The following is a 21,884-nucleotide window of genomic DNA, read 5'->3' on the forward strand; positions in this document are numbered from 1 at the left end:
AGCTGTGTTTACTGAAAGATTGAATTGGTCTGAAATAAGACGTTTCAGTTCATCCCACTGTAAGGTCCTTGTCCGAAGCATTAGTGTTCCTCTGACCTGTGGTGTGAGCTAGCCTCGCTTGCGGTTGGAATGTAAAACATAGATCAGGGATGGGCAACTTTGATGGGCTGGGGGCTACAAAAAAATCAAAACCCAGCGGAGAGACATTTTTTACATTTTAGAGTAAATGTTGTGCAATTCTACACATTTTGCCATGAGGTGTAGAATTTTTTTTGCAGTTTTAAAGCAAGTTTGCTGCAATTCTACACATTTTGCCATGTGGCGGGGAGAACATTTAGCAATTTTATAACTAATTTCCTGCAATTATACAAATTTTTATCATGGGGCAGAAAGGAAAATTAGCTGTTTTTAATATGATATCTGAGTGAGACTGACAAACAAAATCAATGGGGGCCCCCCAGCCGATCATTCGACCACAATAACAAGTTTAGATAGCTGGCCGCTAAAATAACTTAGCAATCTTAAAATGTTTTGATTACGTGGGCTAATTGATTAACTATCAGTGACGGACACAACAGAAAAACTGCTGATGCACAACCACATTTCGAAACAGCATATTGTGTATTCTACTATTAGTTCCAAAAGTTTTTTGTACTATGGGGCGGTAGGTAGCCTAGTGATTAAAGTGTTGGGCAAGTAACCAAAAGGTTGCTTGATCGAATCCCGAGCAGACAAGGTAAAAATCTGTCATTCTGCTCTTGAACAAGGCAGTTAAACCCACTGTTCCCCGGTAGGCCATCATTGTAAATAAGAATGTGTTCTTAACTGACTTGCCTAGTTAAATGAAAGTAAAATGTAAAAAATAATACTAATATTTTTGTGGAAAAATGATGTGAGCGCCTTCAAAAGGGGGGTCGCGGGCCAAAAGTTGCTCATCCCTAATATACTGTACATCATGCTGAATTTAGGACATGGGACTAAGGGGCGCAGTGGTCTGGGGTTATGGTCTTGTGTCATTAAGTCATAGGGCCTAATATGTGTTCATCCTGATGGATGCACTGTATAAAATAGTTTTGTGTAGATGGGTCAGCTAGACACACACAAACACACACAGACTCCACCCTGGCTCTGCTGTAGAATGTCTGCACCCGCTGCCCCAGTCATTCTGACATGCCTTGGTAAACCTCTGTGCCATTACCATGCATTATGAAACGACTATCTGTTAAGTTACATAAAAGTAAAAAGCTTGCCTGAAATAGAATAGGCTACAATGGCCCTGTGTCTGCGCATAGCCCAAGTGTTACGAAACCGTGGGTCCAGTTTTCTAATAATGATCATAAAACATCATTACTGATTAAAGTCAACATTTTAATCATCCACTACAACAACTATGTATTAGAGTGAGTGAGCATTTTTACAAGGTCCACACTAACTAACATTTTCTTTGTTTTTCTGTCTTACAGAAAGAATGGTTATGTCTCAACTGCCAGACCCAAAGAGCTCTCTCTGGCCAGCTGGGCGATATGCCCCCTCCACCATCTCCTGTGAAGAAGCAACTACCCACACCTACCCCTACCCCTCCTGCCTCCCCTGCCAAAGTCCCTGACTCCCCAGCTGCTGCTGCCTCTCCATTAACGGGGAGCCCCTCAGTCACTCAGGTAGAGGCAGCAGCAGCAAAGGAAGACACCCAGCCGCTTCCCACGTCCAAGGTAGTAGCAGAACGCACCCCGCCCCAAACACCAGACGCTGCGTCTGCAAACACAGACACCACACCCATCCCACCTGAGCATGCCACCCCTCCTTCTGATAGTGTTCCAGAGGAGAAAGAACCAGAGCAGGCTGAAACAATAGAAGCTATATCTGAGAGTATACGAGATGAGCCTGTGCAAGAGAGTGTAGTGGAGAGTGCTGTTGAGGCCCCGGCAGTGGAGAAAGACCCAGAGCAGGCTGAAGCGATGGAAGCTATGTCTGAGACTATGTTGGATGAGCCTGTGACAGAGAGTGTAGTGGAGAGTGCTGTCGAAGCCTCAGTGGTGGAGAAAGACCCAGAGCAGGCTGAAGCAATAGAAGCTATATCTGAGAGTATACGAGCTGAGCCTGTGCCCGAGAGTGTAGTGGAGAGTGCTGTTGAGGCCCCGGCAGTGGATCATCCAGAGAGTATGCCAGAGAAAGTTACAGAAGAACAGTCACCACCCGACACTACTCAGGCAGAATCAGATTTCCAGCCTACAGTTGTAGAGGAGCCTGTCATTGCTCCCGCTGTAGAGAATAAGTCAGAAAAGCCTGTTGAGGCAGCACCCGAGCCAACTCCAAGCCCAGATAAAGTGCAGAGTGAGTCTACACCAGAGGAGATCTCACCGGCTCCCTCTGCAGGTAGTGAGAAAGAGGAGCCCATCCTGGAGAAGGTTCTTGAAGAGGAAGCTAAGCCGATAGAGCCAGAGGTGATTCCAACACCTGAAACGGTCACACAGGAAACTTCTGTCCAACCTGACCAATCACCAGAGCCTGTACCGCCAGCTCCTGTAGTCACTGAGGAAGAAGAGAAAGCAGTGGTGATTGAGGAAAAACCTAGGCAGCCACCTAAAGCTGAGGAGAAAGCTCCTACACCTCCTGTAGTCACCGAGCAGGAGGAGAAACCTAAAGAGCCAGAGCCTCAAGCAACTATTGTTGAACAGCCTCCAACTGAGGTGTCTTCAGTACATACAGGTCCAGTAGCAGAGAGTTCAGATGTGAAGATGGCTGTGGAGACAAAGATGCCAGAGGTGGCTCCTGCTCCACCAGTTAAGGTTGTAGAGAATTCGGCCGCAGCTCCCAAAGCCACTAATGAGCCGGTAGAGGATTGTTTATCTCCCAAACCAGCAGAGCTAGAGCCTGTGCCTTCACAAAAAGAGGAGGTACCCCCTGCGGTAGAAGAAACTCCCCCTGTAGTTGCTGAGAATGAACAGCCTAAAGAGGTAGAGACCGTTCCACAAACTGAGGCAGTTGAGTCTGTAGCCCCATCTCCTCCTCTAGTTACTGATAAAGTTGAGAAGAAGCCTGTAGAGAAGGAGGAAGAGTCAATTCAGCCAGCCCAAGTTGAGGAGAAGCCTGTAGAGGAGGAGGAGTCAATTCAGCCAGCCCAAGTTGAGGAGAAGCCTGTAGAGAAGGAGGCAGAGCCAATACCGCCAGTCCAAGTTGAGGATAAACCTGTAGAGAAGGAGGCAGAGCCAATAACGCCAGCCCAAGTAGAGGAGAAGCCTGTAGAGAAGGAGGCAGAGCCAATTCAGCCAGCCCAAGTAGAGGAGAAGCCTGTAGAGAAGGAGGCAGAGACAATACCGCCAGCCCAAGTAGAGGAGAAGCCTGTAGAGAAGGAGGCAGAGCCAATACCGCCAGCCCAAGTTGAGGAGAAGCCTGTAGAGAAGTTGGCAGAGCCAATTCAGCCAGCCCAAGTTGAGGAGAAGCCTGTAGAGAAGGAAGCAGAGCCAATTCCGCCAGCCCAAGTTGAGGAGAAGCCTGTAGAGGATGAGGCAGAGCCAATTCAGCCAGCCCAAGTTGAGGAGAAGCCTGTAGAGAAGGAGGCAGAGCCAATTCAGCCAGCCCAAGTTGAGGAGAAGCCTGTAGAGAAGGAGGCAGAGCCAATTCAGGCAGCCCAAGTTGAGGAGAAGCCTGTAGAGAAGGAGACAGAGCCAATTCCGCCAGCCCAAGTTGAGGCAAAGCCTGTAGAGAAGGAGGCAGAGCCAATACCGCCAGCCCAAGTAGAGGAGAAGCCTATAGAAAGTGAGGCAGTAGTAAAGAAAGTACCAGAGGCTTCTCCTGCACCTCCTGCTGCTGAACCAGAAAACGTTAGCCCTGAGAGAGAAACAGTGGTTGAACCAAGCCCAGAAGTCAAAGCCGAAGAGTCAGTTTCACCATCCCCTTTTGAGAAAAAAGTCCCTGAACAGCTCCCAGAACCTGAACCACAATCAGCTAAAGTTGATCAGATCCCACCTCAGGAGGCTGTAGAAGCTCCAGCACCAGTAGTAGAAAAAAACACAAATGAAACTGAAACGGAGGCTGGAGCAGAACGTGTAGGTCAGAAAGACGAAAATCTGACATCTGTGGATACAAAGGTTGAACCAGAGCCAACAGCAGATAATAAGGCTGAAAAATCCCAGGATGAGTCTACTCCTCCAGCTTCTGAAGCTAAAGAGGAAGAAAAGGTCAAAGCAGAGCACTTAGAACAAGCTATAGAGGCAGCGTCACTATCATCTGCTGCTAGTGAGCCACAAGCCCCTGAGAACATTTCTGAGGAGAAACCCACACAGGAAGGAAAAGAAGCTGCAAGCATAGCTGAAAATAAACAAGAGGTGTCTATAGCTGAGAGTAGGGAGCCAACTCCTACTGTGTGTCATGAGAAAGCAGTGCAAGAGAAAGAATTATCCAAAGATGAATCCAAGCAAACTCCAAAGACAGACTCTGTGTCTGAGAGCATTCAGCCAGAGAAAGAGAAAGTGGTTGTGTCACCACCTGTAGTTAGTGAAAAGCAAGAAAATGTTTCAGTATCAGAGGTGAAAGCTGTGAGTGACAGACAGGGCAGCGTAGAAGACAAAACAATACCAGAGCAGACTAAAATATCTGAAACTGTATCTGAAAATGAGTCTATTGCCCCAGACCCTGTAGTAGAACCTGACACCCTAGTCCCTGTAGTTGGTGAACAGGACGAAGACAAACCCCTGAATGAAGAGAAGATAAGAGAGGCTGAACTGGATGCAGTTGGAGAGGTGACTGTAGTATGTAGCAACAGTAGTGGCTGAGAATTAGATGATTCAAGTCAGAAGGGATCTTTTCACAAATGTTTCTACAGACCTTTTAGTTATGCAAAATAATCTACAGACAAAAAAAGTTATCTTCCCTTTATACATCTTCAAATATCCATTTTAAATGTTCAAAATAATATGTTATGTTTATGATCAATTATGGATGATTGGCATCTACATATTTATTATACATTAATTGTGTTTTATTATTTAATTTACAGGCAACGCTGAAAGACCCTGGAGAAAAAAACACCATCGCCAAGGATAGCAGTCCCACCAGCCCCTCAGACCTTGCCAAGCTGGAGAGCACTGTCCTTCCCATACTAGAGGCCCAGGCTACACAACCAAAGGATAATTCAGACAAACTGACCGACTCACTCAAGACCAGACGCAAACTTGAGGTGCTACCCCTCTCACCTGAATCTCCCAGCACAGAGGATGACCCAGAACTCTCAGAGAAGAAGGACGCCTCAGCAAAGAAAAAGCTGCTGGTGCCGACAGACATCAGGGGTGACTCGTTGGAGGACAGCAGTGAGAGCTTAGGGAAAGATAGTCCCGTGTCAGGGGATGACGAAGACTTCATTCGTAAACAGATCATGGAGATGAGTGAGAACGAGGATGCTTCGCCGTCAGACGAAGAAAACCTCATCCGGCGAAAGATCCGCGATCATGAGAGGAAACGAATGGAGCAGGAGAAAGGGGAGGGGAAGGAGAGAAGCGCAATGGCAAAAGGCAGGCGGCTCCTCAAAAAGAACACCATCAGCCCTGAGGACGAAGATGAGCGGCAAATCTCACTGGATAAACCTGACAAGGCATGGAAAGAGGGATCAAAACCCAAAGTCTCAGACTCTCAGGAAGGGGAACAGCCTTCGGCCGATAGAGTTGTGGCAGTACGCCAATTCAGAACAATCGAGCTCAACACGACTACCACCCCTGTGCGCATATCAGATGATGGAGAGCTTGAGATGGAAAGCCTCACCAACTCCCCTGATGATCGCTCCAGGGGCGATGGGTCCTCCAGCCTGCACGCATCCAGCTTCACCCCTGGGACATCGCCTACATCCCTATCCTCTTTGGATGAGGACAGTGACAGCAGTAGTCCCAGCCGCATGCACAGTGGCGAGGGGAAACAGCACAGGAAAGCGAAGCATAGACAACAAGGCCAAGGTCTACCCACCATCGAAGACTCTTCTGAGGAAGAGGAGTTACGAGAGGAGGAGGAGCTGTTAAGAGAACAGGAGAAGCAGAAAGGCTCTGGGAAGAAGTCGAAGAAGGACAAAGAGGAGATCCGAGCTCAGAGGAGGCGGGAGCGTCCCAAAACACCGCCCAGCAACCTCTCTCCCATTGAAGATGCCTCCCCAACAGAAGAGCTGAGGCAAGAGGCAGAGATGGAGGAGTTCAGGCGATCATCCTTATCCGATTTCTCTCCCAGCATCGAGTCAGAACCAGAGGGAGTTGAGATCAATGCTGCAAAGATTGCAGCAGTACAGAAAGTATACCAACTTCCTACATCTGTTTCTCTCTACTCTCCAACAGCTGATCAAGGTGCTAATAAAAGCCCTGAAAAACGAGCCCTGAAAACTGCAGACGAAGCCTACGAAGATATCATGCTAAAGGCTAAAACACCCACAAAGGAAAAGGTGGACACCCCTCCGGGGAAAGAGTCCCTCTATGGTGGGATGCTGATAGAAGATTATGCCTATGAGTCTCTTGTTGATGGAAATGGAAAGAAAGTCCAGCAGCAGGAGCCTGAGAAAATCTCAGTGCCAGCTCAGCCCAAAATACTGAGATCTCCAGATGAGGTTTACGAAGACATGATGGAGAAGAAGAAAGAATTCATGCAGCTGGAGCAGGAACTGAAAAAAGCACAGTCCGTGTCAGATAGACCCATACCAGAGATTGTATTGCAACCCACTGAGCTAACCAGATCCACGAGTGTTACAGTTACTATAGGCAAGGATGGGAAACCACTGCTCGATGCTGAGGCTACGTATGAGGAACTCATGAAGAAAGTTCTGACTCCTGGGACTAGCCCGACACAGCAGGGTCCTGATATATCTGGGGCGGCCTCTGGTGGTGAGTTCGAAGGTACTGAATCCAGAAGGGCTCTGCGTCCCATACCAGACCTGAGGGTTACACAGTGCTCCTCAGGGGAGGAGGACGCCGATGAAGAGGCCACTGAGAACAAAAGTCAAGATAAGCCAAAGACTTCATCAGACATTCCTAAAGCTGATCAGGCACCCTTAACAGCTGCTGCAGAAACTGAGTCCAAATCAGTTGCTTGCAAGGTCCCCCCATCAACAACTTCAGACCAACCACAGACCCAATTTGAAACTTCCCAGGCTGACCAGCCTCTGGACATAACCCAACAGGATGTCATGGACTTGTCTAGTATGAAGTCCGCAGCCCCTGCTGTTGCCAGTGTATCGCCCTTACCCACCGTCCCTCAGTACACCCCCACTGTCCCCAGTGTAGTGTCGACCACCCCACCAGTGCCCCCGAAACCAGCCATCCTGCACAGGGCTCTGTCTCAGGAAAAAGCAGACATTCCTGAACCCCCTCCACTGCCCCCTCCCACCATGCCAAAGCCATCGGTTTACCCCAGGAAACCCCCTGTTCCGCTTCCATCTCAGGCTATAATCAGGTCAGAACATGTTGCCATGACAACAGCCCAAGGGTCGCCGGTAAGACAGCCTCATGTCCCCCCACCGGTTCCTCCAAAGCCAGCCATCCCTGCTGGAATGGGGTACAGCCACAGGCCAGGGGAAAACGTCAAACCACCCCTTGCTCCAAAACCTGTCTCTCAGCCTGGCTCTCCTGCCCACATCCAATATCCAAGACCCACTGCCCTCCACACAGGCCATGCTGATATAGCCCTGAATCTGAGCCCCTCAGCTGAAAGCAGGCCAGGTCACTTCTCAGGTCATTCCTCGGGTCACTCCTCGGGTCACCCATCCCCCACTTCTCCGCGATACGGCAATCGACACGAAACTTATGTGGTTATAACTCTGCCATCCCAGCCCAACTCTCCAGTGGAAGGGATCACCACCCAGGCCCCATCCAGTCCTGGTCCAGCATCTCCTTCAAGACATGCCCAACCTCCACCTCAAACTCAAACACAGTATCAACCACAACCTCAACCCCAGAAACAACCACAGCCACCTCCACCACACACAAATAGGATGCCCCTGGCATTCACTCGCATCACTGAGTCCATGGAAAGTCAAGAGATATGTGGGCCAGAGAAAGTTGTGTCAAGTTCCTGTCATGTCATTGAGGCTATTTCAGCATCCGCTCCACCCCCAGAGGTCAGGTTAGGGCAGGTCACTCAGTTTGTGACGACAGAAGTTCAAAGAACCATGGTGTCTGTCCGACACGAAAGGTCACCGCCTCCACCTCCGGCCCCAAGAGCGAACGGTGTTCCAATCTCACTGGAGAAACCTAAACCACAACAGACACAGAGTCTCCAGGGCTACCAGCCAGGGGAGGTAGTAGACCTTCGTACCATGAAGGTGAATTCAGAATCGGCCATGAAAGTGGTGGATCTGTCTTCTTCAGATGTTAGACGCCAGTCCTTGGCCACAGACATCAGCGGTCGTCAGACAAGCGCAGTGCAGTCCCCAGTGGTAAATCTCAGCACTGAGTCGACCAGTGTTTCCATAGTGACTGACAGCATCACCATAGTTACATGTGCTGCCACCATACAAAGTTACGAAAATACCAACATATCCCAAGTCCCTTCTCTGCCCCTTCAGCTTACAACCACAAACAAAGCCTTCGAGCCTGTTTGTCAGATTATCTATCGGCCCATAGATGCACAGCCCACAACCAGCAACAATGCTGAGATCCCGATTAACCTTTCTCTAGGACCCGGCACAGGCTTAGGGTCATTCCAGCCACCTGTCACTATCGCCCCTACCCCTGCCCCAGGGTGTGTGGCTAATGGTCTGAGCGTCGGGATGCCGACAGTAGCAGGTGCGGTGGACCTTAGCACAGCCAAACCCTTCAACACCGTGGTTTCGGTCGACGCTTCCTCCGCGGAAGTGGTCACGGCTGTGATCACAGAGGAGGATGGGAAACCCGTGGACCTGACGGCTGGGAGAAGAGCTGTCTGCTGTGATGTTGTCTACAAGCTGCCATTTACAGGTAGCTGCACCACCCAGCAGCCCACTACTCCATTGCCCGAAGACCGCTTCGGTTACCGAGACGACCACTACCAATACGACCGCTCACCCTACAACATGAGGGGCTTCGGTGGCATCAAACCCTCCATGTCCGACACCAATCTGGCTGAGGCTGGGCTTTTCCTCTATAAGAGCAAGAACAGTTACAATTTCCATGGCACCACAGAGGGTGCAGTAGACCTGACATCCTCCAAGACATCTGATGCAGGTTTGTGCAGTGACATCGCCGACCTCTCGCTGAAATGTCACTTTGAGATGCCTCTGCTTATTCATGGCTGATCCTGTGGCATTTTAGTGCATTTTGTTGTTTCGTTCACTTCTTGTTTGCATGGACATTTTGTTTTACCTTATTTTTTCGTTCTACCTTTATGATCTTTTTTTTTTGGTACATCGATGCATGTGCTTGCATGCTGTTTGATTTGGCTCCACATCATCCATGATCTAGCAAGACTGGAGGTTTTTCCATTTTTGTTGTTGCTTTTTTATTTATTTGGATGGAGCATGGCTTTCGATGGAGCATTGCTTTCGATGGAGCATGGCTTTCTGTCTGATGTTTCACCACTAAGGCTACCTGTTGTTGTGGACTCAATAGATTTATTTTCCCCAACAGGTGTAGCTCTGGACTTCTCCACCAAAGGCTCAGGGTTATATTCAGGAATGATAATCCCCCCATATTCCCAAGCTAGAGTCAAAGGAGCTGTTGGGACACACTTTGGCACGAGCAGTGTCCTGAGATCCTCCAATGGGGTGGTGTACTCTTCAGTCTCAGTACCAATCCCATCCACCTACGCCATCACCACACAACCTGGGTCCATATTCAGTACCACTTACAACTCCCTGTCGGCGGGCATGCACACCAGCGACACCATGCCATCCCTGTCCACTCTCCAGAACCAGCCCATGACTCGGTCCCACAGCTTCATCTCCACCACCTCTGCAGACGATCAAGAGGATGTCCCCCTCAACCTGGAGCTTGCTAAAGATGGCATATCCACCTCCGTGGCCCTCAGCACCAAAACAGTCACCCTGGCCCTGGAAAGGCTGGACTCGTACACGGACGCGTCCCTGGAGGCTATCGCCGCCTCGCTGGAGGCCCTGTCCTCGCCCTGTGTGCCAGGGGAGGGCCAGTACCAGATGCAGCGTGAGATTCTGGAGATGGAGAAGTTCAAACAGCAGCGGTTGGCTGAAGAACTGGAGTGGGAGCGTCAGGAGATCCAGCGCTTCCGTGAGCAGGAACAGATGCTGGTGCAGAAGGAGCTGGAGGAGCTGCAGTCCATGAAGCAGGCCATCCTGTGCCAGCAGGAGGATGAGCGCCAGGCCCACCTCATGATGCAAAAGGAAACCTATGCCCAGCAGCAGCAGCAGCTAGAGCAGATCCAGAGGCTCCAGGAGCAGCTCCGAGCACAGCTGGAGGAGCAGAAGTTCCGGAAGATGTACCCGGGGGAGGTGTTGCTGGGGCATGGCCAGCAGGAGGCAGTCGTCCTGGGGCCGGATGGCACCGAGCTAGCCCGGAAAATCATGGATAGTGGGTGTCAGACGGACGACGAGGACAGTGTTGTTGATAAAGCCTACACGGCAGGGAGGAAGAAGAGAAGCACGGCCAAGAAGAGCGTAGACAGCTGCGTGCAGACGGACGATGAGGACCAGGAGGAGTGGGAGCCTGCTCGGGCCAGACGTAGCAGGCCCCGCACGTCAAGGGGGGACAGAGGCGGACAGACTTCCGATATATCCATTCAGGCTCACTCTGAGATCTCCATACAGACGGACTCTGCAGGGAATGTAAGAATGGACACCAGGATGGAGCTCTCCGACTCGGAAAGTCCACATTGGGAAGACAAGAGACGGCCCACGCCCTTGGAGATAGAACAGTCTGGCCACCTCAGAGCTGACCCCTCCTCACTTCAGGCCCCGCCCAAATCCCCCAATGTTCTCTACTCCCCCATATCCCCCTGCATATCCCCAAGCAAATCCCTTGAGTTTGTGTCCTATGAGAAATCACTGGGTGATACAAGCCCACAGAGAATAAGAGGGAGTACTGATCCGACCAAAGTCTCTCCAACCGGCAGCCCCAAGGGACCTAAGGCCATGCAGAGATCCATGTCCGACCCCAAGCCCATGAGTCCAACTGGAGAGGAGAGGGCATCATCCAGTTTCCAGTATGGCGAAGGTTCCTCCGTGAGTTCTGGTTTAATCATTGTTTGCAATTGTGATGTGTTCTATTCAAATGGGCATAGAGTCTCTCCCTTAGGCACGCAGGCTTTGTATAAAGGTCAGTTTTCTCACCCCAGGGAGAAACGGTACAAAAGGGCGCTAACTCTTGCATATTATTATTTATAGATAATTGGGTTTATTTTGTCATTTTATATTAAGACAACTAGAGTTAGAGTTTTTCGAAGTATGATATACTGTGACATTGGACAAACAAAGTAGAGCATAATCCAGGATAATGTTCTGTTTTGAAACCAGATTTGGTTGCATTTCTGTTCTGTTTTGAAACCAGATTTGGATGAATTTCTGTTCTGTTTTGAAACCAGATTTGGATGTATTTCCAGGTTGCACTTCTTGTCATAACACTACTCCACTATTGCCCTGAAAATGATGTCTTATTGCAGTTCCGTTTCTCTCATACACATCTAATGTAGCCCCCAGCTTGCTATTCATTTGGCGAGCTTGCTGTCTAAATTCATATGAGCCTCTCATAGAATGCCCTTTCAAAGGCATTGCTGCACTAAAGCGGATATATTTATATTGGCATTTTAGTTTGAAGGCAAAGCCCGCAAGACTGGAGGCAATTTTCTAGAAGAGTTTCCATTTTTCATATTTCATACATTGAGTCATTGCACAGTGCCTCTTCAATGTGATTTGGGACTGGTAGCATCCTTGGTAGATATCCCACATTCTTTCTTTCCAACCAGACTAACTACATCAGGGTATATTTGAGGTACTGCAAATGACTTGGTCCAAAGGTTACAGCTATTCCTTTAGTATCTACTAGTTGTATTAAAGCATATCATTTTTTTTTCATTCAACTTGTTTCCATGGGACCGGTTGCAGACATAGTCAAAATGTACTGAAAGATGATTAAGTTAAGATATATACTTACATTAGTTACAGTAGGTTATAAATACTAGAGTTGGGCGGTATCCAGAGACAGTGCCTTTGGAAAGTATTCAGACCCCTTGACTTTTTCCAAATTTTGTTACGTAACAGCCTTATTCTAAAATTGATTTTTTTAAAATATATCCCCCATCAATCCACACACAATACCCCATAACGACAAAGCAAAAACAGTTTTTTATAATAAAAATGTATTACAATAAAAAACGGAAATATCACATTTCCGTAAGTATTCAGACCATTTACTCAATACTTTGTTGAAGCACCTTTGGCAGCGATTACAGCCTCAAGTCCTCTTGGATATGACGCTACAAGCTTGACACACCTGCATTTGGGTAGTTAATCCCATTCTTCTCTGCAGATCCTCTCAAACTCTGTCAGGTTGGATGGGGAGTGTCGCTGCACAGCTATTTTCAGGTCTCTCCAGAGATGTTCAATCGGGTTCAGGTCTGGGCTCTGGCTGGGCCACTCAAGGGCATTCAGAGACTTGTCCCAAAGCCACTCCTGCGTTGTATTGGCTGTGTGCTTAGGGGCGATGTCCTATTGGAAGGTGAACCTATGCCCCAGTCTGAGGTCCTGAGTGCTCAGGAGCAGGTTTTCATCAAGGATCTCTCTGTACTTTTCTCTGTTCATCTTTGCCTCAATCTTGACTAGTCTCCCAGTCCCTGCCGCTGAAAAACATCCCCACAACATGATGCTACCACCACCATGTTTTACCGAAGGGATGGTGCCAGGATTCCTCTAGACGTGACCCTTGGCATTCAATCTTGGTTTTATCAGATCAGAAAATATTTTTTCTCACGATCTGAGAGTCTTTAGGTGTCTTTTGGCAAACTGCCATGTGCCTTTTACTGAGGGGTTGCTTCCGTCTGGCCACTCTACCATAAAGGCCTGATTGGTGGAGTGCTGCAGAGATGGTTGACCTTCTGGAAGGTTCTCCTATCTCCACAGAGGGACTCTAGAGCTCTTTCAGAGTGACCATCGGGTTCTTGGTCATCTCCCTTCTCCCCCGATTACTCAGTTTGGCCGGGCTACCAGCTCTAGGAAGCTGTCATCAAGGCAAAAGGTGGCTATTTTGAAGAATCTCAAATATAATATATATTTAGATTTGTTTAACACTTTTTGATTTACTACATGAGTCCATATGTGTTATTTCATAGTTTTGATGTCTCCACTATTATTCTACAATGTAAAAAATAGTAAAAATAAAGAAAAACCCTTGAATGAATAGGTGTGTCCAAACGTTTGCCTGGTACTGTATATATGTTTTATATCTATATTGTGTAGATTGCTGAGGATTTTATTTATTTAATCCATTTCAGAATAAGGCTGTAACATAACAAAATGTGGAAAAAGTTAAAAGGTCTGAAAACTTTCCGAAGGCACTGTATGGTATACCAGCCAAGCATTATACATACTTAATCAAGCCTCTCATTTTACCTCTGGCCCTCTCCCGGGGTATATAAATCAGTTTTCTGCCTGAGTGATACACCACTGAGCTCCTCATACTGTACATACAAGGGGTGGACAAACAGCTGAGCTTGAAGGAAAGTAATGATATGCCACAGATCCATAGGCGTTTAATGTGAATAAATTACATATTTTGAGGCTGCTCTTAAGGTAGTGAGTAACATTTATGGCCAGGAGCACATACAGTATCATCCTGTGAAACTCACCAGCAGTCAATATGCTGTGTTTCTCAATAAGCTTTCCCTCACTCTGAGCACACCAGATTCTTGTCCGTGCCTGATTGTAATCAGGACACAGAGACACCGGGATAGAGATCCTCTTCTATTTTAGTCATCCATTCATTTAATCAGATAATTGAAATCATGAAAGATTTAACACTTCTTTCCGGTTAATTTAGTACATGTAGTAAAGGTTTGGAGAAAGTCATCATTCAGATGCTGTACCCATTCAGTGTGAAATCACAATGTGACGTTTGAGTATAAATAATTAAAGAAGCAATTTATTCTCATTTTAATAACTATTTGTTTGTTTTGGTTTTCTCCGGCAGGGCAAAAGCTCGTCGGGCAGCACCCCAACTGGCACCGGCAAGAAGGTGAAGAGGACCCTGCCCAACCCGCCCTCGGAGGAGGAGGCAACAGCCGCTGGCCAGACGGCCTACAGCACTGGTTCGGCCCGCCGTCGCATGTGCCGCAACACCAACATGGCGAGGGCCAAGATCCTGCAGGATATCGACCGAGAGCTGGACATGGTGGAGCGTGAGTCGTCCAAGCTCCGCCACAAGCAGGCGGAGCTGGACGAAGAAGAGAAGGAGATCGACGCCAAGCTACGCTACCTGGAGATGGGCATCAACCGCAGGAAAGACGCCCTCCTCAAGGAGAGGGAGAAGAGGGAGCGGGCCTACCTGCAGAGCGTGGCCGAGGATCGTGACTACATGTCAGACAGCGAGGTCAGCAACATCCGGGAGACACGGAGCGGCCGTGGCAGTGGAGAAGATGATGAGATGGGAAGTCACGGGCTGGAGCGCCCCAGGACGGCACCCCAGTCAGAGCTGGATGATTTTGTGCCACCACAGACCACACACGAGGCCCAGTACGGCACGTACTCCCAGTACCAGTACCCACTGAGCCAGACGCTGTACCAGCAGCAGTCACTCTACCAATCTCCCCAGTCCTACCAGTCTCAGTCCATCTATTCCTCAGTCCCATCCCTGTCTAGCTCCCAGCAGCAGAGCTACCACCAGATGCTCCTTCTCCAGCAGAAGGCAGCCAGGCAGGCGGCCCTGATCCAAGAGTTGGACGCGTCGTCAAAGTACGAAATCATCAGCCGACAGCCCGACCCCGTGTCCTCTGCCTACATGGGAGGGGTCAGGTACGACAAGTACGGTAACCACTTGGACCTCCGGGCCCTGGAGGTGGGGGGCAGTATGGCTGGCAGCCCCATGTCCAACGTGTCGGCCGACTCCTTCTATGGAGACGTGGAGCACCACCACCACACTCCACGAAGCTACGTCCTCCTAGAAGATGCGGCAGAGCTGGCCAAGAGCTCCACGAGTCTGGCTTCATCCAGCTACGCCCAGGCCGAGAAGGAGCTGGCTAAGGCAGAAAGGCTGTTGCGAAGAAGTGCAGCCGACTTGACCTCCACCGACTACCTGGGCTCCAGCTCCAGGCTCCACTCCGGGTATGGAAAGACCCCAGACGATGAAGACTCCATGGACGACCCCTACGAGCTGAAGCTCCTCAAGCAGCAGCTGAAACAGGAGTTCCGGAGGAGCACAGGGGGAACAGAGAGCCTGGACCCGCTGACGGGTCTCTCCCACAACTACTACGGCACCCCCAGCTCGGGTGTCTCCTCCTCCCAGAGTTACTCCCAAAGACACTACCCCAAGACGGAGAAATACAGCATCAGCCGGCTGACCCTAGAGAAGCAGGCAGCCAAGCAGCTCCCGGCATCCATGCTGTACCAGAAGCACAAAGCCCCGCTGACCGACCCCAAAGTCTCCAAGTACTCCTCGATGCAAGACGGCAGGAGTCTGGAGACAGACTATACCAGCTATTTAGGGTCCAGTAACGTTAGTGCCTCTCCCAGATCCAGCCGGCTCCTTCAGGACGAGATCACCTTTGGACTACGCAAGAACATTGCAGAGCAGCAGAAGTACCTGGGCTCCACGTTGGGTGCCAACCTGGCTGGCTCGCTCAACTTCGGCCAGAGCCTGGCCTTGGACTCGACTTCCTACCCCAGTGGCAGCCGGTCACGGCCCTCTTCTAGGCCCAACTCCGTCTATGGCCTGGATCTCTCACTCAAACGGGACCCATCCAGTTCCTCTTTGAGGCTCAAGGGGGACGGCGAGGCGGCCTCAGACAGCTACCAGATGCCATCAGGGCGTGCCAAGCCCACCAGCCTGCCCATCGTGCAGGGCGGCCGGGGGCGCATCCCCATCTTGGCGCAGAACTCTGAGGAGGAGAGCCCGTTGAGTCCTGTGGGCCAGCCTATGGGCATGGCGCGGGCGTCAGCGGGGCCCCTGCCGCCCATCTCGGCCGACTCACGGGACCAGTTTGGTTCGTGCCTCTCCCTGCAGGACTCCCAGCAGCAGCAGCACCTGAGGGAAGAGCCAACGAGGGGTCGAGGCTACGTCTTGATGGACGACCTCCAGGGCACCATGTCGGACGGCGAAGGTAAACAACAATGGCATCAATTCAGAACTGTTTTCTTTCAATTTCAAACTGACTCAATATACTATCCAATATGCCACCCAATGAACCACCCACCTGCACCACCCATGACCTTTGACTTTCTTTATGTCTTATCTGTGTCTTTACTGGTTTCTTCATCTATTGTCTTTTCTGAATGTATTCATTCCCTCTTCCTTTGATTTGATGTATTAGTCTCAATACAAGGGACAAGTTGACTTTACTGAATGTAATTACTGTATTTTGTATGTGTCTATGTTGATGTCCTTTGGTGTTTAATCCCTCATTTGGGTCTCTTCTGATCTCTAAATGCATGCGATTGTGTCTTCGTTGGAATCTTTATATATATTTTCTATTTAATCTCTATGAATGTTACTCTAAAATATTATATCACTTATAGATATGCAGAAGGTATCCTTCCTCCAAAATCATTCTGTCTCTGAAACTGATCAGCAGTTTTGTTTGCTAAATGTTGTCATTTCTGCTCTATAACTGACATACTTGAAAATATGGTTTTGTACTTTAAGTCCTAGAGGACTTCCGTAGTATTTCACAACTTGCTTGTTTATCTAATGCCCAGGTGTTGGGAGTAGAATAATCCCTCTACTTGAAAGCTCAGGTCAGATTGTGCAGGGAAATGGGAAAAGAGCCTCGCTTTCTCTGAAGTGATCAATTGAAAAAGTGCCTCTGGCTAGAAAATGTTATGGAATGTGTTTATTACTTTGTTCTTCAGATATTTGATGTTTATTTCAAATTCAGTAGTTCAGGTGAGGACATTCATAGGAATGTGTATCTGTGTGAACACTGCACGTTATGTTACATGATACATTATATATTTAGACTATGACAGGCCTATTACAGATCTATTGGAAGGTTTAAATGTATTTTGTTGTGGTAGTTAGGTACATACAGTATTATCATTGCATCAGTGCAGTATTTCTTATTTGGATGAAATACACTTGACAATTTCGAGATGATATGGGAAGGATCCTTTCTCTCTTTTCTAGAATTCTTTCTCACTTTCTTGCATGTCCATCTCTAAGGGTTTTCCAATGCATGTTATGTTAATGCATGTTCTGTTAATCTATAATAAATACATTTAATTTGCATGTGTTTGTCTGAATACGTGCATGGGTGTCATACCTTTGTTGTACACGTTTGCATGGGGAATATAATGTTTATTGTAGCATGAAAAAAGCTCTTCCTGATTCTGTGATGTCACTCTTTATTCGGGTCTTTTACGCATGCTCTAACAAAATATAGGCATTACAGTTTTCTCTTTTCTCTCTCTGTTATGTCTCCATCTCTATTCTGCTGACAACCATGTCTACTTTAAATCAATTCCCTTCATAACACTGTTTAATTGATTTCATATGCAAATGAACAAAAAAATATACCGCTGTGCCAATAGGTCTTGTCATGACAGGAAATAAACCCCCTAGATCCAATATCCCTATCCCATAATAAGTGTGTAGAACTTGACCCTTTGACCTACATGATGTCATATAGCGCAGAATCCATGTTTATCAATTTCCCTTGGTTACAGCCCTAAGTGACTCCATGCTGGCACTGAACAGAGATGATCCCCGGCAATCACATGAGAATATCCCAAACGGTATAGTATTAGTTCTAGGGTGTTCTATTATCCTGCCCCGCCCTGCCCCCTACCTGTCAATCATCCATAAGCCAACATCTTAACCATTCCAGACGTCAACATGTATTTCCAATATGACTCAATGTTGGTAGATGTTAGCTGGCGTCTATGTACCGTTTGTTCCTTATTGATGAGTCATGGAGGTTTCTTTACACCAATCGGAAATTCAAACCTGCAGTTTATCAATGCTGATCGAAAGATACAGGACCGTACATTTATTTTCACATTTACCAGCACTCTAAAAGTGAGCTACACCAGTCTAAACGTCAGACTGTTACCATGGTTACATACTGTACAGTAACTGGTGCCAGTTGTTATAAACTATGGAAAGAAAACGGACTAACCCTATACTGTGCCATATTAACTAAAAAGAGCATTGGTCAGGTTGGCATGATAGTGTGAAAAACATGCCAAACATTAATGGCAATAAATGACATCTACCATAAGATAAGTTAAAGTTATCCCTGGCGTTAAATATTTCATCAGAATAGTATTATCATTTAGCTGCTTGTCATTTATATCTTGAAATTCCCTAAATTTGTACCTTTCTTGGAGGCCTCTTTCTCTTCCTTCCTGTTTCAACTGCCCGTCCCCTCTCCAGCATGCAATCCTCTTCCAACCAATCAGAAAGCTTGTCCCCACTGATAGGTTAGAAGGGACTGATTGACAGGGTTAATGATCATGGCCTATTTGTCTCTGAAGCCTACCACCTACGGCGAGAGGAAACGGACTGGTTTGACAAACCCCGCGAGGGACGACCAGAGAACGGACAAGGGCCGGACAGGAGACAGGTGACACCCAAGCACCAACCCACACACGGCACAAAGTCATAAAGTTGAGAAATGCCCATATGCACACAGACTTTTAAAACAATGCTTTACTGTTTATTCTTTCTTGCATAAATAACCCAAACTAATTACATATATATCCATGACTACATAATTGTGGAGACATTTTCAAGCATTTGTATCAGTAACTGCAGCTATCTGTTGAGGTGTAATAGCCTACAAAACACTTATGTAGTTTCCTGTATGTGTCTCTCAGGGGAAGGGTGTTTACTACCCCTTTCCTCACACCAGAGTCAAACTGCAGAGGGATCCCAAGGACCGCAGCGTGTCAGGTAAGGGAAACACAGTTTACCTTGCACATGGACACAATCTGTCATAAACACAGCTGTCTTCACGCAGTGACAGGTCTTAATGTTGGTCTTGACCCAAAATGGGGTAGACATTTCGTGGATCCTCTGTTGATTTGGCACATCTCCATTCTCATCAGTCATCCATCCTGGCTCAAAATGGCGTATCATTGACACACAGGATTAGCTTTTTGCAATTAGTCAGCAGGCCACAAAGAAGGTGCTTGTTAATGTGGAGAAGTGCTAAAAATGAACCATTTGTCTGTGGGATTTGGGTGACAGTGTCAGTGTGATAAGCATGTATTTACTCTTTAGCTTAAATGACTGATCTCTAAACGACTGTGTGTCTGCGTGTGTGTGCGTGTCTGTGTGTGTGTGTCCGTGTGTGTGTGTGTGTGTGTGTGTGTGTGTGTGTGTGTGTGTGTGTGTGTGTCTGCGTGTGTGCGTGTCTGTGTGTGTGTATGTACAGTATGCATGTGTGTGAGTGCGTGCGTGTACATAAATGTGTGTGTCTACATTCTACACTGGATACATATTCCTGTGCATGCATACTCTTAATGGGTGTCTGACCACTGTACGTGCATGGGTATAGTTGTGTGTGTTCATGCTTCTCACTCATTTGGGGGTTTCTACCTCTTAATTTCCAGGGAATGGATTGGGTATCAGAGTGGTGGGAGGTAAAGAGGTTCCAGGGACCAACGGACACATCGGAGCCTACGTAGCTAAAGTCTTACCTGGAGGAGTTGCCCAACAGACTGGGAAGATACTAGAGGGTAAGTTAACTTCACAAATCTTGGGATATATACTGCACTCCTGGGTCGTATTCATTAGGCACCAAACTGACTGAACCAGGAAGGGACTACCTGCAGGGACTACCTTCATTTTCTGCGTGGCCATAATGAATATTAAATGGTGCAAAATGAGTATATCAGTTAAGTGCTTATGTTGCTCAAAAAAACATTTGAGAGAGACATTTCTACACGTGAAATGTACTTCCCCTTTAAGAATCAATCAGTTCAAGAATCAAGTAGTCCAAGCCTGGACATAAGTGATTATTGTCAGAAGAAGGACTCGTCTGTCTTTCTCCATCTGTCTGTTTCCTTAAATCCGTTTGTTTATCCATCCAAATCTCTCTCTGTTTACCTTTCTCTCCTGTCATTTTCTATCCTTAGTGTGTGTGTATGAATGCAGCAGTGGCTCACTGACAGATGGTTTGAGAGGAATCTGACTTGAGTGAGATGTGAGGACTGAGAGGGAACGACACGGAGACAACAAAAATAGAATTTCATTAGCATTTTGTTTTGTCACCTCCAGGCAATAGTCCATGAGGGGGAGCTTTAGAGAACGAAAGGTTTGAGATATTTCAGAATTCTGAATGTAATGATATCACAGGTTTTCTTCAATCAAAGCTCAAAATGCATTTTAAGTTTCGGAATGGCTTTGTAAGTTAGCAACTATTACTCCAGCTTAGCAATACTCACATTAGAGTTTCTGTTACTTTACTCCTGTCATCTTGACCTTCGTTCAGGGTTTACCCATATTATTTCATTACTACATCTCTGGGAATGTGCTAAAACTCAGTGGTAGGGCTATGGCCCAGAGTTTTATAGATCTGAATCCAAACTAAGGGGCCTTAGGCACAACAAGCAGTAAGCATTGTCCATTTATCCCTCGACAGTCTCACTCCTGGCCAGTTGTCAATACAACACTACCTGAAGATGGATGGCTATGTCCTATTAACTGAAATGACTTTCATGAGACTTATTGATTTGACTGGAGGGAGACCGCATGGTGTGGTGCTGTGTATCTTTCTCTATCTCACTCTCTCTTTCTGTCTCTCTGGTCTCTCTCTGGTCTCTCTCTCTCTGGTCTCTCTCTTTCTGCCTCTCTGGTCTCTCTCTTTCTGTCTCTCTGGTCTCTCTCTGGTCTCTCTCTCTCTGGTCTCTCTCTTTCTGTCTCTCTGGTCTCTCTCTTTCTGTCTCTCTGGTCTCTCTCTGGTCTCTCTCTCTCTGGTCTCTCTCTTTCTGTCTCTCTGGTCGCTCTCTGGTCTCTCTCTTTCTGTCCCCCTGGTCTCTCTCTTTCTGTCCCTCTGGTCTCTCTCTGGTCTCTCTCTTTCTGTCCCTCTGGTCTCTCTCTGGTCTCTCTCTGGTCTCTCTCTTTCTGTCTCTCTGGTCTCTCTCTTTCTGTCCCTCTGGTCTCCTTCTGGTCTCTCTCTGGTCTCTCTCTTTCTGTCCCTCTGGTCTCTCTCTGGTCTCTCTCTCTGGTCGATCTCTTTATGTCCCTCTGGTCTCTCTCTGGTCTCTCTGGTATCTCTCTTTCTGTCCCTCTGGTCTCTCTCTGGTCTCTCTCTCTCTGGTCTCTCTCTTTCTCTCTCTTTGTCTCTCTCTGGTCTCTCTCTGGTCTCTCTCTTTCTGTCCCTCTGGTCTCTCTCTGGTCTCTTTGGTCTCTCTGGTCTCTCTCTTTCCGTCCCTCTGGTCTCTCTCTGGTCTCTCTCTCTCTGGTCTCTCTCTTTCTGTCCCTCTGGTCTCTCTCTGGTCTCTCTCTCTGGTCTCTCTCTCTCTCTGGTCTCTCTCTTTCTGTCCCTCTGGTCTCTCTCTGGTCTCTCTCTCTCTCCCTGGTCTCTCTCTTTCTGTCCCTCTGATCTCTCTCTGGTCTCTCTGGTCTCTCTCTTTCTGTCCCTCTGGTCTCTCTCTGGTCTCTCTCTCTCTGGTCTCTCTCTCTCTGGTCTCTCTCTGGTCTCTCTCTGGTCTCTCTCTCTCTCTCTGGTCTCTCTCTTTCTGTCCCTCTGGTCTCTCTCTGGTCTCTCTCTCTCTGGTCTCTCTCTTTCTGTCCCTCTGGTCTCTCTCTGATATCTCTCTCTCT

At 47.8% G+C, this 21,884-nt stretch overlaps 1 protein-coding gene across 5 annotated transcripts in view; it reads left to right on the forward strand.

Moving 5' to 3' along the window:
- LOC110516649 (protein piccolo) overlaps nucleotides 1–21,884 on the forward strand; it is a 60,964-nt gene that overhangs the window by 20,326 nt on the left and 18,754 nt on the right. For 4 of the 5 annotated variants that reach the window (XM_036957123.1, XM_036957127.1, XM_036957128.1 and 1 more), the window contains exons 3-10: nucleotides 1,464–1,709; nucleotides 4,997–9,167; nucleotides 9,570–11,134; nucleotides 14,094–16,218; nucleotides 17,780–17,848; nucleotides 18,590–18,678; nucleotides 18,932–19,007; nucleotides 19,670–19,795. In XM_036957123.1, coding sequence (XP_036813018.1) covers nucleotides 1,464–1,709; nucleotides 4,997–9,167; nucleotides 9,570–11,134; nucleotides 14,094–16,218; nucleotides 17,780–17,848; nucleotides 18,590–18,678; nucleotides 18,932–19,007; nucleotides 19,670–19,795 — 8,467 coding nt within the window. The remainder of the gene's footprint in view (nucleotides 1–1,463; nucleotides 1,710–4,996; nucleotides 9,168–9,569; nucleotides 11,135–14,093; nucleotides 16,219–17,779; nucleotides 17,849–18,589; nucleotides 18,679–18,931; nucleotides 19,008–19,669; nucleotides 19,796–21,884) is intronic. The other variant, XM_036957126.1, reaches the window with a different exon arrangement.

The sequence above is a fragment of the Oncorhynchus mykiss genome, chromosome 21 (assembly GCF_013265735.2).
Source record: "Oncorhynchus mykiss isolate Arlee chromosome 21, USDA_OmykA_1.1, whole genome shotgun sequence".
In the NCBI taxonomy this organism is placed as follows: Eukaryota; Metazoa; Chordata; class Actinopteri; order Salmoniformes; family Salmonidae; genus Oncorhynchus; species Oncorhynchus mykiss.